General features: G+C 37.6%; 1 protein-coding gene and 1 pseudogene across 1 annotated transcript in view; one reads left to right on the forward strand and one right to left on the reverse strand.

The window, feature by feature from the left end:
- Window positions 1–10,029, forward strand: part of LOC106633820 (putative zinc finger protein 876) — a 126,504-nt pseudogene extending 116,475 nt beyond the window's left edge.
- The window catches only part of ZNF732 (zinc finger protein 732), a 49,397-nt gene continuing 33,525 nt past the window's right edge, over window positions 8,095–23,966 (reverse strand). The window contains 4 exon segments of the mRNA XM_063603619.1: window positions 8,095–22,128; window positions 22,211–22,452; window positions 22,454–22,558; window positions 22,643–23,960. Of these exon segments, the coding sequence (XP_063459689.1) occupies window positions 21,923–22,128; window positions 22,211–22,452; window positions 22,454–22,558; window positions 22,643–23,960 (1,871 nt within the window). The 3' untranslated portion in view covers window positions 8,095–21,922.

Below are 23,966 nucleotides of genomic sequence, written 5' to 3' on the forward strand. Positions count from 1 at the left end.
TTCTGCAATATCTGGTAAAACATTCCTCTATGTTTACTTCAAATAGCTTTATAGGTTTAGGTTTCCTATTTAAATCTTTATTTGTGATTGAGTTCTTTATATCATAAGAGGTAGGGGCCTAGTTTCATTTTTTTATTATGTAAATAATCAATTTTTCTAGCACCATTTATTGAAAAGACAGTCTTATTCCAAATGTGTGTTTTTGACATCTTTGTTGAAAATCCCATGGCTCTAGGTTCATGGATTTATTACTGGGCTCACTGGATACTTTGACCTGTTTATCTGTTTTTATGTCAGTATCATCCTGTTTTGCTCATTATAGCTTTATAGTATGTTTTGGAGCCAGGTAATATGATGCTTCCAGCTTTGTTCTTTTGGCTCAGGATTACTTTCACCATTTGTGGGTCTTTGGTTCTTCCTCATAAATTTTAAGCTTGTTTTTTCCATTTCTGTGAAAAAAGTCATTGGTACTTTGGTAGAGATTGCATTGAATCTGTAGATCATCTTGTGTACTATAGCAACTTTTATATTTTTTCAATTCATGAGCAAAAAATATCTTTCAATTTCTCATGTCTTTTTCAGTTTTTTTATCAATGTTATATAATTTTCAGTGTAGAGAGTGTTTACCTTAAGTTTGCTGTTAGACATCTAGATATCTTTATTTTTATTGTGTATGTAGAAGGAGTATTTGGCAAAACTCAACATGCCTTTGTGGTTTAAGAAACTCAACAAATTAAGTATAGATGATATATACCTCAACACAATAGAGGCCATGTATGACAAATCAATGACTGATATCATCCTAAACAGTAAATAGCAGAGCACTTTTTTTCTGACATCTCAGACAAGACAAAGATGTTTTCATTGTGTATGACAATATTCAACTATGTACACCGTAAGACTGTGGAGCATGACTTGGCATGGTGGCTCACACTTGTAATCCCAGCACTTTGGGAGGCTGAGGTGGATGGATCACTTGGCATTAGGAGTTCAAACCAGCCTGGCCAACATGGCAAAACCCTCTCTCTACTAAAAATACAAAAATTAGCCAGGTGTAGTGGTTGGCACCTGTAACCCCAGCTAGTCAGGAGGCTGAGGCAGGAGAATCACTTGAACCTGGGAGTCGAAGGTTGCAGTGAGCCAAGATCCTGCCACTGCACTCCAGCCTGGGTGACAGAGTGAGACATCATCTCAAAAAATAAAAATAAAAAATAAAAAGACTGTGGAGCACAAGTCATATATGGATCAGTTATAAGTCTATTTCTGAGTCTCTGTGTTTATCTGTATGCATATTGTTCCTGTAGTGTTATATGAGTTGTATACTTGTTCTGTTTATGTGTGTACAATGGTGGTTTTACCCTGCCTAGGTGAGTAGTCACTGAAATTCTCCTAATTTTACCCTCTATTTATTTGTAAATCTATATTTTTGTGTGTGGGGGAGAAACACTTGTGATGTGAAGATAATTTGAAAAACTGCCATACCTCTGTGTCTATTTTAGATATTAATTGTTGTCAAAAACACAAACTTTACAATCAAATATTTTTAAATATTGAGTTCAGTCATATTAATTATATTGACATTGTTATGTACTATATCTTTAGAATATGTTTATCTTGCAAAGCTAACACTCAATACACATTAAACAACTACCTACATTTTCTACTTTCTGGCCCTTTACAAAAACAATTCTGTTTTCTATTTTAGAGTCAAACTGCTTTAGATATCTCATGTGAGTTGATTCACACAGTTTCTGTGTCTTCGTGGCTGACTTATTTCATGTTGCACAATGTCATCAAGATTTATCTTTATTATACTTTTAGAGTTTTTTTGCTTTTTACAAACTGAGTAGTATTTCATTATTTTAATATTACAAATTTATCCATCTATTTGGTGAGAGAAATTTGCATTGCTTTCATTTATTTGCTTTCAGTAACAATGCTACAATAATTATGAGTGTACAAATTACTCTTCATTTAACCATATGTGTGATGGTGTATATTTTTGCCAGATTTTATTGGTCTAGCTGTTCAGCTTTATATCCATACCACATTGTTTTAATTCGTTTGCTTTGTATGTGTTTTGAAATCATGAGCTGTGAAGCCTCCAAATTTTTTTTTTTTTTTTTAATTCTTGGGTGCTTTATTGTCCCTTGAAATTCCATATAACTTTGGGGTTGCCGCTTCTAGTTCTGCAAGAAATTGATTAGAAATTTGACAGGGATTTCATTTAAACTGTAGATTACATTGAGCAGTCTAGACATCTTCATAATATTTCAAAATTTGAACAAGAGCATGCTGGACTGTATTTTTTAATTTCTATAAATATGTAAATGTTATAGTTTTCTTTTATTAATTTCTACTCTCACTCCACCTTGGTCATTACAAGTTATCTGTAAAATTTCTATTTAAAAACAAATTTTAAGACTTTTTGTGGCCTAACAGGTGGTTTACCAAGGAGAACATTGTATGAGCTATTGAGAAGTGTGTATATCCTGCTGTTATTGAGGAGTATTCTCTATGGTTCTCTTAGGCATAACTGCCGTATAGTGCTTCAAGTCTTCTGTTTCCTTATGAGTATTCTGTCTTTTTTGATTATTCATTACAGAAATTGGGGTATTGAAATATTCTACTATAGGCCGGGCACAGTGGCTGACGCCTGTAATCCCAGCACTTTGGGAGGCCAAGGTGGGTGGATCACGAGGCCAGGAGATTGAGACCATCCTGGCTAACATGGTGAAACCCCATCTGTACTAAAAATACAAAACATTAGCCAGGCGTGTGGGCGGGTGCTTGTAGTTCCAGCTACTCAAGAGGCTGAGGTGGGAGAATGGCATGAACCCAGGAGGCGGAGCTTGCAGTGAGCCGAGATCATGACACTGCCTTCCAGCCTGGGCGACAGAGGGAGACCCCATCTCAAAAAAAAAAAAAAAAAAAAAAAACTAGTTATATTGCTCTCTATGTCTTGCTGTGTCAATGTTTTATTTTTATATTTGGAACCCTAATGTGACACACACACACACACACACACACACATTTATATATGTATACACACATTTGTCGTGGGTTCCCAGTAAATGAAACTTTTTATTGTTGTTTAATGTCCTTCTTGGTCTCTTGTGCTTTTAAAGAATATTTTATGAAATATAACAGTTTTGACTTAAGATGTACTTTGCGTCATATAATCTTGATTTTTTTTTTGATTATTTGCATGAAATGTTTTCTTTCATCTTGCCTTTTTCAGTCTCCTTAATCATTAGATCTCAAGTGATTCTTGTTGAAAAGCAAGTTGGATCTTGTTTTTTAATTTTTTAAATCCCTTTATTTGGTGGCATCTATTTTGAATCGAAAGTTTACTTCACAAATACTTAAATAATTTGCTTAATTAGAAAGACAGTCATTGTTTAATTGTTTTACTTGATGATTATACCTTTGTCCCTTATTTCCTTTCTCTGTCTTCCTCTGTGTCTTTTTTATTTTTACATTGATAGGATTTCTTATACTTCTGTGTATCTATAGATACTTTGTGGTATCTTGGGGATTACATAAAATTTCATAAAGTTAATATATCTTAAAATGCTAAGAACTTCAGTTGCATTTGAAAATTCTTCCTCATACATTTGCCCTCAACTTTGTTATTGGTGTGATTAATCATATTTTATGTTGCATATTAACAGATTATGATTAAGTTTGATTATTTTTATGCTTTTATCTTTAAAACTTTAGAGATTAAAATGTTTTCTGCAATATTATAATGGTACAGAACCTTATATTTGTGTATGTGCATATCTTTTTCAGAAAGTTACGTATTTTCATATGATCATGTTTTGTTTTCTTGCATTGTTATTTTCAGTGGCAGATACTTTCTTCAGAATTTTTTTGTAAGGCAGATGTGCTTTTTGAGCATTTGGTTATCTTGAAAAGTCTTTACCTTTTTTTCATTTTTAAGACAGTTTTGCTGGTTATATTATTCCCAATTAGAAGCTATTTTTCTTTCAGCACTTTTTATCACAGTTCCTTCTGGTCTGAAAAAAATTTATCAACAGATTCACTGGTTATCTCTTAAGACCACACTTATGACACATCACTTTTATCTTGCAGCTCCTAAGATTCTCTTCCTGTCTTTGACTTTTGAAACTTTGCTTATATATGTGCCTTGCTATAAATCTGTGTGTACCCTAGTTGAAGTCTGTTGAGCTTCATTTTTTATATCCTTCTTTTGCTTCTGAAAATTTGTCATTATTTTTGTATTTTTCACCTCCATGATGTCTTTTTTTTGTTTTTAATGTTTTCATTGATTCTCATTTTTCTGATTTTATTTAGTTGTATGTATTTCCATTTAGCTCATTGAGAATTACTCAGGTTAAATTTTAAAAATTTGTACATCTTCATTTTTTATGGTTGTTTTCTGAAAATCTTTAAATTTTTTAATTTGGCCATGTTGCCCTAATATTTTGTATGCATTGTAATATTTGCTTGTTATTTGAAGATTAACAAAAAGCCATTTGTCACAATCTTTACAATGTTGCTTTGTCCTGACATAGTCTGAAACCGATTGTCTTTGATAGAGATTATGGGAGCCTCCCATACATGTTTTAAGGATGTGTCTTGTCTGGAATTTCATGTTTCTCAGTTAAAAGGGTTTGTTCATGTTTCTTCTTAACAGTCTCTAATCACTTGCCCCACCTACTTTCTGTATTTAACACTGCAGTCTGCTCCTGAAACATTTACATTTTGTCTCAGCAAACCCAAGCTGTCCTTTCAAAATATACCGCTGTTTCTTTCAGCACTCTGTATTATTGGAGACAGAAACCAGTTTTTGTAAAGACCACCAAAAGCCAGAAGTAATGATGTGTGCGTTAGTATTTTTCTTATTTTTAAAGAAAGAAGCCAGGAATTGGCAGTTTACTTCTAAAGACACAATGCTATACTGGGGAGGAGGAAGGGCTGTGTAAATGTAACAAATTTTCCTTTGCATTCTATGTGGCTCTTGGCATTGTTCTTACCTGAGGCATTACATACAATTAACTCATTTTGAGATTTTGCACAAAAGCATGTTGATGAGTATATGTTTGTTACATGTATATGTCTGTGAAGGAGTTATGGCCTGTGGTATTTTGTTGTGCCATCTTACTAATGTACTTTGTATAAGTATATATATTAGATTTGTAAAGTAAGTATATTCATATGTAAAGTGTATTCATATGAATCTAGTAAGTGGGATAATTTGTTATTTTTATTTCTTTCAGGTGTGTGTTCTCATTTTACCCAAGATCTTTGGCCAGTGCAGGGCATAGAAGATTCATTCCACAAACTTATACTGAGAAGATATGAGAAATGTGGACAGAAGAATTTACAATTAAGGAAAGGCTCTAAAAGTGTGAATAAGTGTAAGGTGCAGAAAGGAGGTTATAATGGACTTTACCAATGCTTATCAACTACCCAGAGCAAAATAATTCAGTGTAATACATCTGTCAAAGTTTTTCATAAATTTTCAAATTCAAACAATGTAAGACGTACTGGAGAGAAATCATTTAAACGTAAAAAATGTGGCAGATCATTTCGCAAGTTCCTCCAACTAACTTAACATAAGGGAATACATGCTGGAGAGATACCCTACAAATAAATGTGAAGAATGTGGCAAAGCCTTTAATAGGTCCACAAGCATTACTAAATATAAGAAAATTCATGCTGGAGAGAAACCCCTCACGTGAAGAATGTGTCAAAATCTTTACCTCATCCTCAAGCTTTGACAAACATAAGAGAATTCATACTGGAGAGAAACCCTACACATGTGAAGAATGTGGCAAAGCCTTGAGACAATCCACAGTTCTGAATGAACGTAAGAAAATTCATACTGGAAAGAAACCCTACAAATGTGAAGAATGTGGCAAAGCTTTTAGACAGTCCAGAAGCCTGAATGAACATAAGAATATGCATACTGGAGAGAAACCCTACACGTGTGAAGAATGTGGCAAGCTTTTAACCAATCCTCAAGCCTTATTATACACAGGAGCATTCATTCTGAACAAAAACTTTACAAATGTGAAGAATGCAGCAAAGCCTTTACTCAATCCTCATCCCTTAATAAACAATTCATACTGGTGAGAAACCCTACACATGTGAAGAATGTGGCAAAGCCTTTTATAGGTCCTCACACCTTACTGAACATAAGAATATTCATACTGGAGAGAAATCCTACAAATGTGAAGAATGTGGCAACGCCTTTTATAGATCTTCACACCTTACTAAACATAAGAGAATTCATTCTGGGCAAAAACCCTACAAATGTGAAGAATGTGGCAAAGCCTTTAGACAGTCCTCTGCACTGAATGAACATAAAAGAAAATTCATACTGGAGAGAAACCCTACAAATGTAAAGAATGTGGCAAAGCCTTTAGATGGTCCAGAAGCCTGAATGAACATATGAATATTCATATTGGAGAGAAACCCTACACATGTGAAGAATGTGGCAAAGATTTTACTTGGTCCTCAACCCTTACTGTACACCAGAGAATTCAGACAGGTGAGAAACATAGTTGATAACATAGTTGAATGACATTTCTAGTAATGTTTCCTTTGGCTTTAAACAGCAAATAAAGTGAAGAATATTGTTCCATGTTCTTTTCTTTATTTCTTAAAATTTTTGTAGGCACATAGTATATGTATATATTTCTGGCATATATTAGTTATTTGAATACAGGCATACACCATGTAATAATCCATCAGAGTAGGCCAGGCGCAGTGGCTCATGCCTGTAATCCCAGCACTTTGGGAGGCCAAGGCAGGCGGATCACAAGTTCAGGAGGTCAAGACCATCCTGGCTAACATGGTAAAACCCCATCTCTACTAAAAATACAAAAAAGTAACTGGGCATGGTGGTGAGTGCCTGTAGTCCCAGCTACTCAGGAGGCTGAGGCAGGAGAATGGCGTGAACCCAGGAGGCAGAGCTTGCAGTGAGCCTAGATAGCGCCACTGCACTGCACCCCAGCCTAGGCGACAGAGTGAGACTTCGTCTCCAAAAAAAAAAAAAATCCATCAGAATAAATGAGTTATTCATCACCTTAAGTATTTATTCTTTGTATTACACAAGTCCAGTTATACACTTTATTTTTCAATGTACAATTATTTTTTTACTACAGATCGTTTTGTGATTGTAATATATCAAAGTATAATTCATATGTTTCTGAGTCCTGAATGCTTTAAAAAATGTTTCATATTTGTCTTTGAACATGTAGTGTCTTGTCCTGCAAACACATACGGACTTTTCATTTTTATTTACATGAAGTTAAATATATAAATGTATTGCTCTAAAAATAAACCTTTAGGTGTAAGAAAATTACAGAGCAAGCAATAGTGTTTGTGTGAGAGTTTGTACCTATTTTCTAAAGATCAATATTGGAACAAAGAAGATTCTTTTATAAGGTGGATAATTTACTAGAAATCTAGAAACCTAAAACATTGTGAAATCAAATCTATATTTCTTTGGGTTTAATTACTGTAAAATCTAATTGTTGAGACTCTCCCCATGTAAATTCAGTTTTCATTTGTCTGTTACTCATATTACAGCTATAATTTACTTGTTTCTTATTTCTTTTGTTTTTACTTTATTAAGTATTTACGATATGAGCTGGTGAGAAACTATAAGAATGATTTTTATAAAATTTAGTAGTACACAGAAAATTTTTAGATGCAAGTTCACAATTTGTGTATTGTTATATTTTATCTAGTTAGAAAATTTCATTTTGTGGCTTTAACTGGAGAACTCTATATGAACCGTTTTCTTTAGTTGTTCCTTTCACTTTTTACTTGACATAAATGAGTTTATGTATTGTGTGCCAATTTGTTCAGGTAAGTACTGGGAAATCTTTTAAGTCATGGAGATGTTTTGATATAAAATTGTAGTGAACAAACATAAGAAAGTGCTGTGTGTAATAGATGCTCCATAATTAGCCATAAATATTCTTTCTGGAGTCAGTTTGTAGCTGCAAGTAAGAGACTGAAAATGTCTATAGTGAAGAAATGGCATTAATTGTGCATGTGGAGAGGACATCTGTTCCCAGGCTGCAAAACTGACTCATTCTGAATTTAAAGGGGTTTTTTTTTTTTAATTTAAAAGTAAACTTTAATGTCAAAAATGCAAACTTAGGGAGGACATAAAGATCACACACAAGGCTGCCACTTCACACTTGGAGGGTTGCACAGCATCTGGGCAAAGGCTCTCCTCACTTCCCAGATGGTGCAGCAGCTGGACAGAGATGCTCCTCACTTCCCAGATGGTGGGGCAGCCAGGAAGAGGCGCTCCTTACTCCCAGATGGTAGGGCCGCCGAGCAGAGGCACTCCTCATTTCTTAGTGCGGCCGCCAGGCAGAGGCACGCCTCGTGTCCAAGAAGGTGTGGCAGCCGGGCAGAGGCGCTCCTCACGTCCCAGGCGGTGCAGTGGCCGGGCAAAGGCGCTTCTCATTCCCAGACAGTGCGGGGGGCCAGGGAGAGGCGCTGCTCACTTCCCAGACAGTGGGGCAGCTGGGCAGAGGTGCTTCTCACTTCCCAGAAAGTTGGGCAGAGGTGCCCCTCACTTCCTAGACAGGGCAGTGGCTGGGCAGAGGCGCTCCTCACTTCCCAAAAGGTGCAGTGGCTGGGCAGAGGCGCTCCTTAAAGAGGATTTGTTTTATGTTTATCCGCAGCTATGTATGCCTCACAGCTCTTCTCCTTGTGTTATGGCTACGGTTTTCTCACTGTTCTCTTCATGCCATGTAATTTCACATGGACTTTCCAGGTTCTGATAGGTTCGACTTTTTTTAATATGGTAAATTGTTCCTAATTGGGACTGTTTGAGGTTATTTATAGCTTCTCAATGCAGCATTTAGATTGCTTGAGAAGTCTTTTAGTGTTCACAGGTAAGAGAAGTCAGCATTGTTTTTCTGCTTATGAAAGAAAATTTTTGAGATTCTAACACAAACTGTCTTAAGCATAACACTAAGACTAGGTAAAGCATTAATATGAGTGGGTTGCATATTGTCAGCACCATATGAAGAAAATATCAGAATTTTGAAATTTCTTCAGAGAAAATGTATCTTAGAGGTAAATTTTTTAGGAGACTTAATGGTAGAGAAGAATTTTACATTTAATATTCTATGACATAGCAAAACTTATTTTTTCATGCAGAATTTTCTATTTTTGAATGTGAATCTTAAGTGTTGGAAAATAATAGAATGGTCTCTGTAGATTCAAAATTTGGAATGATCTTTTTTGTCCAGATTGATACTGCAATCCTGAGGAATTTCTCTTTTTTATTTTAGTGGATGCAGTTCATGGTCTACAGTTTTCATTCTTAGTCATCTAATTAACTTTAACCAAGTCCTTGGTAACCTTCTCTGGAAAAATTTTGGAGAGTATGGCAGCTGTTAAATTTAACATTTTCTCAGTGATTTTTAATGCAAATTTACTTACTTTGGTCACAGAATGGACAATTATGGGACCTTTAGCAAGTTACCCTTTTAATGTCTTCCCTATAATTACCATCAGCATTAGAAATTCCAGGTGCTTCAAACTTAAAGCAAAAGCCCTAGAGTACATCATCTTGTCTTATATAGTGTTCTGGGTCTCAAACATGCTGACAAATATTAGAGTTTCTGTGGTTATTATATTACAAAAACAGCACAAAAACTATTTTTGATAATACTCAAAGACAGACCAGCATTTGAAACGTTATTCTTCTGTGATGGCTTTTAAAATGCATTTTTAATTGACAGATAAAGTATGTATTTATCTTGTAGAACATGGTGTTTTGAAGTATATATATGCTGTCAAAGGCTTACTTCTAGGTAATTCACACAGTAATTATTTTTGTGATGAGAGCACATAACATTGACTGTCTTAGCATTTTTCAAAAATACAATTCATTATTATAGTCACCATGCTGTAAAATCGATTTCCTGAACTTATTCCACCTGGACATCTGTAATTATGTATTATTTTACAGACATCCCTCCAAATGCTTTTTTTTCTAAATAACCAAGTATCTGGTAAGCAGCATTCTGTTGTCTGGTTTATTTTCATTTAGCATACTGTCCTCCAAATTTGTTCATATTGTTTTAAGTGACAAGATTTCCTTACTTTTAATCCTGAATTGTATTTCCTTGTGTATACCATATTTTGAAAAAATGAATTGAAATATGCATCAATTTATTGAACAAATCATGTAATGAAAAGATACTTCTGTGTTAAAGCATGTATTAATGAAATCCAGCTTTTACACATTTTATTTTTTTGAGATGGAATCTCGCTGTCACCCAGTCTGGAGTGCAATGGTGCAATCTTGGCTCACTACAACCTCTGCCTCCCGGGTTCAAGCAATTCTCCTGCCTCAGCCTCCTGAGTAGCTGGGACTACAGGCACGAGCTACCACGCCCGGCTAATTTTTGTATTTTTAGAAGAGACAGGGTTTCACCATATTGGCTAGGCTGGTCTCGAACTCCTGACCTCATGATCTGCCCACCTTAGTCTCTCAAACTGTTAGGACTACAGGCATGAGCCACCACGCCCGGCCTACACATTTTATTAATAGTTAATTTGTATAAACACTACCCATAACACTGTGTTAATAAATTTAATTTTCACAGTAATTCCATAGCATAGGCATTATTATTATCCTTATTTTAAAGAGAAATAGAGCCACAGAGAAAAATTACTTGCTCACAACAGTGGAGCCAGTTTTAAAACACAGGGAACTTTGACTCCAGAGAAAACACTCTTTATTAAACACCCTCTTCAAACAGAAAATAAATGATTATCTTCAACACCCATTCTTAGTAAATATTTAACAAAATTAAATCAACTGATACATTTTTTGTTATATGTGTGTGCAAATGTGTGGGCGGCAAGCCACCCAGGTGCAGAGGCAAGAGACCGAGGACACGAGCTGTTCCAGTATAATAAAATGTAAAACAAGAATAGTTATGCCAGGCATAGATCTTAGATATGATTATATATGAATATAATTAATCAGCAGTACTTATTCTTTATTCCAATATTATAATAATCCTCGCTCTACAATCATAACCTAGGAAAAACCAGGCCATACAGAGATAGGAGCTGAGGGGACATAGTGAGGAGTGACCAGAAGACAAGAGTGCGAGCCTTCCGTTATGCCCAGAAAAGGCCACCAGAGGGCTCCTTGGTCTAGCGGTAATGCCAGCGTCTGGGAAGACGCCCGTTTCCAGGCGGACTGTGGTCTAGCGGTAGCGTGTCAAGAAAAAACACCCGCTACTTAGCAGACCGGGAAGGGGAATCTCCCTTTCCCTAGGGGAGTTTAGAGAAGACTCTACTCCTCCACCTCTTGTGGAGGGCCTGACATTAGTCAGACCCACCTGCAGTTATCCAGAGGCCTAACCGTCTCCCTGTGATGCTGTGCTTCAGTGGTCATGCTCCTAGTCCGCCTTCATGTTCCATCCTGTACACCTGGCTCTGCCTTCTAGATAGCAGTAGCAAAATTAGTGAAAGTACTAAAAGTCTCTGATATGCAGAAATAATGGCGTAAGCTGGCTCTCTCTCCCTCTCTCTCTGCCTCGGCTGCCAGGCAGGGAAGGGTCCCCTGTCCAGTGGACACGTGACCCATGTGACCTTACCTATCATTAGAGATGACTCACACTCTTTACCCTGCCCCTTTTGCTTTGTATCCAATAAACAACAGCACAGCCAGACATTCGGGGCCACTACAGGTCTCCATGACTTGGTGGTAGGGGTCCCCCAGGCCCAGCTGCCTTTTCTTTTATCTCTTTGTCTTGTGTCTTTATTTCTACACTCTCTCATCTCCACACATGGGGAGAGACCCACCGACCCTGTGGGGCTGGTCCCTACACAAATGTATAAATTATGATACATAAAGGAGAAATACTTCCTCTATTTAACGAAACTATATAAACTCTAGAAATTGCTCTTTGCTACTGACATGTACTTGGGAACAACCTTTCTTTCAACTGTCCTTGCCACCCCTCCAGCACTTCAGAATATTTATAGCATGATTTTTATGTAAACCTGTAGTCAGCAAATGCTGTAATTAATCAAATATTTACTACAAAGGCAAGCAGTACACTATGATTTTATTACTTTCTTGATACAAATTTTGAGTTAATTATTTCACTCTATATTAGTATCCTTTGTGCCTTTTTCTCAGTTTTGCCTAATACTAGCAATTATCTTACTTTTAAACTATTTGTTTATAAAACTTTAAATTATCTCTGGGAACCTCAGCTCAGCAGAGTGCATAGCCCTGACCAGAGCCCTAGAACTAGAAAAGAACCAAGGAGTTAGGTACTTTTTATACAGATTCCAAATATGCCATTTTAGTATTCCACAATTATGCCACCATTTGGAAAGAAAGGATTGTTGACAGCAAAGGATACCCCTATTAAATATGGGTCACAGATATTTTACCCTACCCTAGGCTATCCACCTACCACAGAAAGCTGCAGTTCATTGCTGGGGCTACCAGAAATGCCCAGATGAGATTACCTAGAGAAACAGGAGGGTTGGCCAAGCAGCAACGGCCACCACCCTTTCCGGGGAACTCCTTATGGCCCTTATCCCAACTTTGCCTAACAACCTGCCCACCCTGCAATGGGGTATCAAATGTGAATATACTCTAGGACCTGAAAGATTGTATAAATTGGGAGAGGTTCTTTATTTCCCCCAGGTTCTCCAGCAGAAAGCAATAAGGGCACTCCATAATTCTTGTTTCTTTAGGAGAGGCCATCTCCATCAGCTATAACCAAAAAAAAAACAAAAAACTCCTCTTTTTGACAAGTTTGTAAAGCCTGTCCATCTGGGTCTATAATAATCCTCCAGGTCCTATGCCACTCCCCTTAATTCAGCCAGTTCAGCAACAAGAAACCTACCCAGTGGGAAGAATGGTAGGTAGACTTTAATTAATTGCCAGCCTATCGAGGCTAGAAATATCTCCTGATCCTTGGAGATGCCTTTACTGCCTGGGTTGAAGCCTCTCATACTAGAATAGAAAAGATTCAGGTAGTTGTCAAGATCATTCTGGAAGAAATTATCTCTTTGAGCCTCCACAGTCTTCACAAAGTAACAATGGCCTATATTTTATTTCACAAACTACCCAAACAGTGGCAAAAGCCCTGGGGATAAAATACTTTTCACACTCCTCCTGAAAGCCACAATCTTCCAGGAAGGTAGAAAGGACTAATCAAGCTATTAAAAGGACCTTGAGCAAATGATGCCAGGAAGCCTCTTTACCATGGCTAAAACTTCTACCCATGGCACTTCTTCAGATCAGAACAGCCCTTAAATTACGTCTATGGCTTAGTTTCTTTGAAGTCCTATACTGGAGACCCTTTCTACATGCAAACCTAATATTATACCCAGAGGTTACCAAATTAACCCAGTACATAAAATCCCTGACTCAATTTCAAGAGGCCATCCAGGAGTTTGGACAGACAATTCTGAGTCTAACCCCCCTAACAACCCATATAACCAGGCAGGAAAACAAGTCATCATTAAAGTCTGGAGAGATGGATCTCTCAGATCTCAACTAACCCCGTCACAAAAGAACAATGTTACTATCATAATTTCCACCCCCAATAGCTATCAAGTTTCCTGGCATCTCTAGCTGGACACATTACTTTTGAATACAACTGGAAACACATTAAGGAACCAAAGATTGAACCAACACTTACCTACTCCTGTGACCCACAGGAGGACTTACAAATTTCTCTCCAAATGAGAAGATAAGTAATGCTCTCCCTCCTTTTACCTCAAAGTAGTGTGATCCCAATAATGGCAAGTAATGCTCTCCCTCCTTTTACCTCAAAGTAGAGTGATCCCAATAATGGCAATCTTATTTGCAGTGGTACTGTTGATTCTTACTTTCACCCTAACTTGTGCACCACCACCAGGAGTTCCATTAAGAGTTTTGTTTTTTTGTTTTTTTGTTTTTTTTTTGAGACGGAGTCTCGCTCTGTCGCCCAGCTTGGAGTACAGTGGCGCTATCTCAGCTCACTGCAAGCTCCGCCTCCCGGGTTCACATCACTCTCCTGCCTCAGCCTCCTGAGTAGCTGGGACTACAGGCACCTGCCACCACACCCAGCTAATTTTTTATATCTTTAGTAGAGACAGGTTTCACTGTGTTAGCAAGGACGGTCTCGATCTCCTGACCTCATGATCTGCCCACCTCAGACTCCCAAACTGCTGGAATTACAGGCATGAGCCACCGTGCCCAGCCATCTAATACTAATTTTTTAACCTAATTTAGTTATTTTACTTTTGACTGCTTTAGTCCATCAGCAATGTTAGTAATACTTTGGTGTTTATATTGCAAGTCATAATACTCTTTGCAAACTTACTAATACACCTTTGTTACTGTAAACCAACACCCTCTCCAGGGAAGTTTCCTATGTCCCTCCTACATTTAAACATCAAAGCCATAATCTGAGTAGTGATCTCTCTAATAGTCATTGCATTAACAGTTGCTCTTAACAAGCATCTCAATTTGGCCCTATTCTGAACCATGCAGCCTAATGTTCTCTGGTCATTACTCATACTCTTTTGTTGTTGTTGTTGCACTCTGCAGGCAACTCCACAACTACTAAACTCTACCAGTTCTTCCTATGCCTCAACCTGTTAGCTAGTCATGAATTCCTCTTCATTCAGGGTGGGACTGGCCTACTGGCCACAATACAAGAATGGGCAACTTCTCAAGCCCAACTTAGCTTCACCTATCATCAGGACCTCTCTATACAAAAACCTTCCCTCTGCTAACATAATATTTTTAATACAACCTAAAGCAGCTTTTAAAGATTTTCTTAAACCCACCCCCATTGATTCAAGCCCCTTGTTCTCCCCTGCTACCCTCATTGGCCAGGCACTCCTATGCATCTGTGCTACTGTAAATTCCAGATCCATTGTGGGTGCTTTAGACCCAGCACAATGCAACACAACGAACACCATTATTGATATTTCTCAAAATTTTGTTTCACTAAATATTCTCAACATCAAATGAGATTTTCTATTCTCCCTCCAAATGTTTTAACACCTGGACCATTCATCCAAAATGATGCCTCTGAGTTCTGCGTCAGTCACCCTTCTTGGAGTCAACCCAACCCATGGTGTTGACCAAGCGAGTGTAAATTATGCAAAAGGTTTCAAGTCTTTAATTTCTTTCAGAAAATCCTTTTCTTTGACACTACTAGAAACATGCCTATGTTTAAAAAAAAAGAAAAAATAGGACCCATGTCTGGCTCCCCTGGCAGCAGCAACTTTAGTGGCAGGATCTCACATATCGGGTAGCCAACAAGGACCCTGGTCAATGTTTGGAACTGACCTCACCTTCTGCATCCATTTTTATCGACTACAGAACTTTACTTCCTGTGTGAAATGCAGGCTTATCTCTGCCTCTCTGGAAACTTGACGAGCACAAGCACTCTGGCTTCCTTCACCCCTAAAATTTCCATTGTCCCGGTTGATGCTTCCTTGCTGTTACCCTTTACTACCTCACACCAGATCGACTAAGCAGTTTATCTTTTTTTTTTTTTTTCTCCTGAGTTTGGCATCTCAGGTGCCACTACAGGAATAGCTGGCATAATTATTGCCTCCTCAACTTACCAAAACCTGTCTCTGGAACTGACTCACAAAATAAAAACTACTGCTCAGACTCTTACAGAGTGACAGCAACAAGTTGATTATCTCGTGGCTGTAGTTTGAAATTGTAGAGGTCTTGCTGCAGCTCAGGAAAGAATCTGCCTTATGCTAGGAGAAAAATGCTGTTTCTGGGTTAACAGATTAGGGAAAGTCCAGGACCATGTTAGAGGTTTTACAAACCAGGCCTGTCACCATCAGAAACATGCCACTGAAAGCTAGTTCTCTTGGGGTGCCACTTGGTTCCAATTCTCATGACATCCCACTTTTTGGGGATCCCTAGCCTTTGTCTTCCTTTCTCTCTTTTGTGAGCCTTGCTCACTAAATCTAGTAACCAGGTTCGTTTCCTCTCACCTAGAAACTCTCAGACTTCAAATGGTCCTGCAACAGGAATATCGACCTATTTTCCCCCCATCTGGACAGCCATGTCCCTACACATTTCCTCTGGACAATGCAAGTTCAACCTTCTGGGAGAACATGGATGGAATCTTTTTCTGACAAAAAGCAAGAGAATGAGATACTGATGAATTCTTTATCTCATATTACCAGGAAGTAGTTACAGAAGACCCACAGTGCCCCAGACTCAAAGATTTTTGGAGTCTCAATCTATTGAAGGAGGGAACGTTAGAGAAGGCAGTTAGACATGAGCAGGAAAAAGCCCCTGGGGGAGAAAAATCTCGTGCTCCAAAGACAACCCAAGATATGTATGCTAAATTTGAGCAGAGTGGACAGGAAATACCCATGAAGAAAGAATACCCAGAAACACCCCTTAAGACACCCAATAATTGCTCATACTGTGATTAAACTGTCAGAATGTAGCTAGCTATATGCTGACAAAAAGGGGGAAAGGGCAAAAGGAAACTTCCTAAGAGATATGCAGGCGTAGTAAGTACAGATTTGACTGCTATATGACTTTCCTAGGGTAGTGTTAATAAGCTATTCTGCCATCAAAACTCATTGATCACTGGAACTCACACATGTACATCAGCCGACAGTAAGGAAGCATCTCATAGACCTGGGAAGAAACTCAGTGAGGATAAAAGAAGAGATTTACCAGGAAGCAGGAAACTCCACAAAGACAAAGGTAGACACTTAAGACAGAGGTGGGAATTTTTTTTAAGTCTATAATAATAAAAACTGCAACATGTAAATCTCAGGGCTGTTTCCAGCTGAGCCAATCCACTCCTCCTTTGGTGTGTTCTTTATTTTCCTTTAATGAACTCTCTGCTTGCTTCACTAATTGTCTTTGGGCTGAATTGTTTCTCTCAAGAAAACAATAGCTGAGGACCTTATATATGCTGAATTACATTAATGGAATTAATGAATGCTTGAATTCAATAGCTGCCATAATCGCCTAATTTTTTCTAGAGAAGGTGACCAAGAACTTGGATAAAGTTAGATGACTAAAAATAAAAACTGTACCCCATGAACTGCATCCACCAAAACAAATCTCAAACTCAAGATTGCAATACGAATCTCAACAAAAAAAGATCACTGCAGATTTTGAATCTACACAGCTCATTCTATTGTTTTTGCAACACTTAACATTTAGTCAAAAATAGAAGATTCTGCATAAAAAATAAGTTTTGCTATGTCATAGAAAATTATATGTAAAATTCTTCATCTACCATTAAGTCTTAAAAATTTTATTTCAAAGATATATTTTAAGAGATTTCAAACTTCTGATGTGTTTCTTCATATGGTGCTTACAATCTGCAACCAACTTATATTTATGCTTTAATATACATTAAGGTATGTTACATTTAACACACTTTGTGTTAGATTCTCATACAATTTTTCTTTTACAAAGAGAAAAACAGTGCTCACTTAATCCTCTTACATGTGGACAGTGAATTAGTCTTACCTCAATTACATGATCTGAATGTTGCATTGATAAGCTATAATCTCAAACACGCCAGTTAAAAACAATATGCTACATTAAAAATTCCAAACTTCTCATCAGAGCCTAGAAAGTCCAAGTGAAATTACATGGCATGAAGAGAACAGTGAGGAAACTGTAGCCATAACACAAAGAAGAGCAGTGAAGCATACATAGCTGGGGATAAACACATGAAGACATCAGAAAACTAAAGACAATTAGAAAATAAAAACAGAGGCCAGGTGCAGTGGCGGATGCCTGTAATCCCAGCACTTTTGGAGGCCGAGGTAGGTGGATCACCAGGTCAAGAGATCAAGACCATCCTGGCAAAAATGGTGAAACCCTGTCTCTACTAAAACTACAAAAATTAGCTAGGTATGGTGGTGTGCACCTGTAGTCCCACCTACTTGGGAGGCTGGAGCAGGAGAATCGCTTCAACCCAAGAGGCGGAGGTTGCACTGAGCCAAGATCATGCCATTGCACTTCAGCCTGGTGACAGAGTGAGACTCTGTCTCAAGAAACAAAAAAAGAAATATAAGGAAAATTAATGTTCCAATAAAATATAACTATACACATTGTGCAATTACATCTAAAAAGTATTTTCTGTGCACTAACTTTTATTAAAAATTCTTGTAATTTCTGACCAGCTCACATACTTTATGGAGTTAAAAAAAAAGAATGAGAAACAAGAAAATTATACCTCTAGCATGAGCACCACATTAAAACAGAGACTTTTTACAGGGAAATTCTCAAAAATGATCCATTAGATTTTACAGTAATTACATAAAAATAAGAAAACATAGATTTTAATTCAAAATGTTTTAGGTTTCTAGATTTCCAGTAAATTATCCACAGTATTAATAGAAACTTCTTTGTTCCAATATTGCTATTTTCTTCGGAAAACAGGTACAAACTCTCATGCAAACACAATTGCTTGCTTCATAATTTTCTTACACCCAAGGTTTATCTTTAGAGCACAACATTTATATATTTAACTCCATGTAAATTAAAACTAAGTCTGTATGTTTACAGGAGAACATGATGCATGTCCAAAGATAAATATGAAACATTTTTGAAAACCATTCAGGACTCAGGAATGTATGAATTATAATTATACTCTGATATACTTATTACAATCATAAAATGACCTGTAGTAGAAAAAATTGTACATTTAAAAATAATTGAAGTGTATAATTAGATTGTGGGTAATATAAAAGATAAATGCTGGAGAAACCCCAACTCTACTAAAAATACAAAATTAGCCAGGTTGCCAGGCGCAGTGGCTCACGCCTGTAATCCCAGCACTTTGGGAGGCTGAGGCGGGCGGATCACGAGGTCAGGAGATCGAGACCATCCTGGCTAACACGGTGAAACCCCATCTCTACTAAAAATACAAAAAATTAGCCGGGCGAGGTGGCAGGTGCCTGTAGTCCCAGCTACTTGGGATGCTGAGGCAGGAGAATGGTGTGAACCCTGGGGGGCGGAGTCTGCAGTGAGCTGAGATCACGCCACTGCACTCCAGCCTGGGTGACAGCGAGACTCCGTCTCGGGGGGAAAAAAAAAAAAAGCCAGGCATGGTGGCACATGCCTGTGATCCCAGCTACTCAGGAGGCTGATTTAGGAGAATTGCTTGAACCTGGGAGGTGGAGGTTGCAGTGAGCCAAGATCGCACCATTGCACTCTGGCCTGGGCAACAAGAGCGAAACTCTGTCCCAAAAAAAAGCAAAAGAAAAAAAAAAGATAAATGCTTAAGACAATGAATAACTCATTTACTCTGTCATTTATATATTGTATGCCTGTATCAAAATAACCCATATATACCATAAATATATACATACACTTATGTACCCACAAAAACTTTTAAAAATTTTAAATAAGAATAAAAATGCAACATGGGAACAATATTCAGTTTACTTGCTGTTTAAAGCCATTGGAAAAATAGACTAGAAATGTCATTCAGCTATGTTATCAGATAGTACATTGTTAGCATCTCTTACCTACACCCTTGAGTAAGGTGGAATAGGTGAAAGTTGGTGGCATAACACATCATTCAAGGCACAATAATTTCTACACATTAATAATTTTATTTAAAAAATTAAGGCCAGGCACGATGGCTCACGCATGGAATCCCAGCACTTTGAGAAACTGAGGCGGGTAGATCACCAGGTCAGGAGCTCAAGACCAGCCTGGTCAATATGCTGAAACCCTGTCTCTACTAAAAATACAACATGTGGCCAGGCCTGGTGGTGTGCGTCTGTAATCCCAGCTACTCAGGAGGCTGAGGCAAGAGAATCACTTGAACCTGGGAGGCGGAGGTTGCAGTGAGCCAAGATTGTGCCACTGCACTCCAGGCTGGGCAATAGATTGAGACTCTGTCTCAAAAAAAAAAAAATTAAGTTCACACATGATCTTAAAAGACAATTTTAAAATTTACAGCATTTTATTATTAAATAAATGTACAATTGGTAAAACAATTTACTACTAAAATTAAGATTGTTTCTCACAATAATGCAAAATGTTACTCTGAACACCTACTTCATGCATCACTCTAAGTCAACCACAAAAAGCCTCTCTGCTTAGATTTTCCTCAGGCGTCTTTCATTTCTGTTTTTTCTCTTTCATGTAAAAGTTCATGAATACTGCCCACCTAATGGAATTTCTCATATCTCTGGTGCAGCAATAATTCATCACATGCTTTCACATAAATGAGAAAACTGAAATACTATAATTTTGGATTTGAATTATTTGCTTTTCAAAAAATCTATACTTTTTTTCAAGTAAAAAAATATACTTTGAACGAAATCTCTTCAAAAATCTACTTCTTTTCAACTTATATACACAGAACCTTTTTTTTTTTTTTTTTTTGAGGTGGAGTCTTGCTCTGTTGCCCAGGCTGGAGTGCAGTGGCGCGATCTCGGCTCACTGCAAGCTCCGCCTCCCAGGTTCAAGCCATTCTCCTGCCTCAGCCTCCCGAGTACCTGGGACTACAGGCGCCCGCCACCACGCCCAGCTACTTTTTTGTATTTTTAGTAGAGATGGGGTTTCACCGTGTTAGCCAGGATAGTCTCGATCTGACCTCGTGATCCGCCCGCCTTGGCCTCCCAAAGTGCTGGGATTACAGGCGTGAGCCACTGTGCCCGGCCAACAAAGAAAGTTTCTAACAGGTTGAACTTTGGATTTTTTTACACTTAATACTCAGATTTCTTGTAAGGTGTTAGTTCCTTAGTTCTTTCTCCAGTAAATCCTCTGATGTTTACATAGGCTTAATTTTAGCCTAAATATTTCTCCACATTTATTGCATCTACAAATTCTCTTCTAATGTAAACTCTCTAGTGTTTCTTAACCTGCAGTTTTTGAACAGATGTTTTTCCACATTTATTACATTTGTAGTATTTCGCTCCAATATAAATTCTCTGATGTTGAACAAAGTTTGAGCAACTGCTTCTGAGTCTTCCGCTAGTACAAAATGTGTACAGTAAGATCCAGGATACAAGTACAGGTACTACACCCTCTTTATATTTGTATTGTCTGTCTTAAGAATACTCTTCTTCGCTTTAATGGCCTATATTTTCTAAAAGGTCTTTCAACAGAAATTACATTTATAATGCTTTTGTTAACCATAAATTCTGATATCTGGTAAGATGTGAGTAGAAATTAATGGCTTTTATATTTTTATATTTGCGTAATTATTCTCATGTATAAATGCTATCACATGCAAAAAGATATGAGCATTGATTAAAAGTTTTGCCACATTTTTTGTATTTCTACTTTTCTTCAGTAGTAATTACATACAGTAAGATGTGATGAGAATTTGAAGTCTGCCGGGCGTGGTAGCTCACGCCTGTAATCCCAGCACTTGGGGAGGCTGAGATGGGCGGATCACGAGGTCAGGAGATCAAGACCATCCTGGCTAACGTGGTGGTACCCCGTCTCTACTGAAAATACAAAAAATTAGCCTAGCATGGTGGCGAGCACCTGTAGTCCCAGCTACTCGGGAGGCTGAGGCAGGAGAATGAAGTGAACCCAGGAGGCAGAGCTTGCAGTGAGCCAAGATCGTGCCACTGCACTCCAGACTGGGGGAGAGAGCAAGACTCTGTCTCAAAAAAAAAAAAAAAAAGAATTTGAAGTCTTTGCCACATTTTCATTTTTCATATGGCTTCTCACTAATATCATTTATCTTATGTTTAGAACACAGTGAGGTGTGGTTAAAAGCTTTCTCATATTTTTCACATTTCTGGAGTTTCTCTCCATTATGAATTATCTTATGATTAGAAAAGATTGAGGAACATTTAAAGACTGCCACATTCTTCATATTGGTAAGACATTCCTCCAGTACGAGTTCTCTTATGTTTAAGAATGCTGGAGTACAGCTTAAAGGCTTTTCCACATCCTTTACACTTGTATGGTTTTATCTCCAGTATGAATTCTCCTATGTACATAAAGGTTTCCGGACTGTCTAAAGGCTTTGCAACATTCTTCACATGTGTAGGGTTTCTCTCCAGTATGAATCCTATGTTCAATTAGGGTTTTGGAGCTATTAAAGGTTTTATGACATTCTAAACATTTATAGGGTTTCTCACCAGTATGGATTCTCTTACGTTTAGCAGAATTTGAGGATGAGGTAATGACTGCCAGATTCCTTACATTTGTAGGTGTTCTCTCCATTATGAATTTTCTCATGTTTATTTATGGTTGAGGACCGTTTATAGGCTTTCCCACATTCTTTACATTTGTAGGATTCGTCTCCCATATGAATTTTCTTATGTTCATTCAGGGCTGTGGACCATCTAAAAGCTTTGCCACATTCTTCACATTTGTAGGGTTGCTCTCCAGCATCAATTTTCTTATGTTGATTCAGGTATGCGGACTGTTTGAAGGCTTTCCCACATTCTTTACATTTGTAGGGTTTTTCTCCAGTATGAATTCTTATTTTCATTCAGGGTTGTGGACCATCCAAAAGCTTTGCCACATTCTTCACATTTGTATAGTTTATTTCCAGTATAAATTTTCTTATGTTCATTCAGGTTTGTGGATCATCCAAAGGCTTTGCCACATTCTTCATATTTCTAGAGTTTCTCTCCAGTATAAATTTTATTATGTTGATTAAGGTATGAGGACCGCTTAAAGGCTTTGCCACATCCTTTACATTTGGGGGTTTTATCTCCAGTATGAATTGTCTTATATTTATTCAGGACTCTGGAACGTCTAAATGCTTTGCCACACTCTTCACATCTATAAGGTTTCTCTCCAGTATGAATTTTCTTATGTTTACTCAGGTATGTGGACCATCCAAAGGCTTTGCCACACTCTTCACATTTGTAAGGTTTCTCTCCAGTATGAATTATCTTATGTTTATTCAGGTCTGTGGACCATCCAAAGGCTTTGCCACACTCTTCACATTTGTGGGGCCTCTCTCCAGTATGAATTCTCTTATGTTCATTAAGGGTTGTGAACCGACTAAAGGCTTTTCCACATTCTTCACATGTGTAGGGTTTCTCTCCAGTATGAATACTCTTATGTTTATTAAGGGTTGCGGATTGTCTAAAGGCTTTGCCACATTGTTCACATTTGTAGGGCTTCTCTCCAGTATGAATTCTCTTATGTTCATTCAGAACTGAGGACCTACTAAAGGCTTTGCCACATTCTTCACATGTGTAGGGTTTCTCTCCAGTATGAATTCTGTTATGTTTAGTAAGAGTTGTGGACCTATTAAAGACTTTGCCACATTCCTGACATTTGTAGAGTTTCTCTCCGGTATGAATTTTCTTATGTTTGGCAACATTTGAGGATGAGGTAATGATTTTGCCACATTCTTCACATGTGAAGGGTTTCTCTTCAGCATGAATTCTCTTATGCTTAGAAAGGGTTGAGGACCTATTAAAGGCTTTGCCACATTCTTCATATTTGTAAGATTTCTCTCCAGTATGAACTTTATGTTTAGCAAAGTTTGAGGATGTGGTAAAGATGTTGCCACATTCTTCACATGTGAAGGGTTTCTCTCCAGTATGAATTATCTTATATTCATTAAAGATTAAATACCATTTAAAGTCTTTGCCACATTCTTCACATGTGTAGGGTTTCTCTCCAGCATGAATTCCTTGATGTTGAGTTAGGTCTGAGAACTTCTGAAATGACTTGCCACATTCTTTAAAGTGTTTCTCTCCAGTATGTCTTATCCTACGTTGGTTTGAATTTGAAAATGTACTAAATACTTTGACATGTGCACTACACTGAAATATTTTGCTCTGGATAGTTGACAAGCATTGATTAAATTCATTATAACCTCCTTTCTGCACCTTCCTTTTACAGCTTTTTCTTAATTGTAAATTCTCATGTCCACATTTCTCATATCTTCTTAATACAAGTTTGTGGAACGAATCTTCTATCCCCTGCACTGGCAAAAAGTCTTGGGTGAAATGAGAACACACAGCTGAAA

This window comes from Pan paniscus, chromosome 3 (assembly GCF_029289425.2).
Source record: "Pan paniscus chromosome 3, NHGRI_mPanPan1-v2.0_pri, whole genome shotgun sequence".
Taxonomy (NCBI): domain Eukaryota; kingdom Metazoa; phylum Chordata; class Mammalia; order Primates; family Hominidae; genus Pan; species Pan paniscus.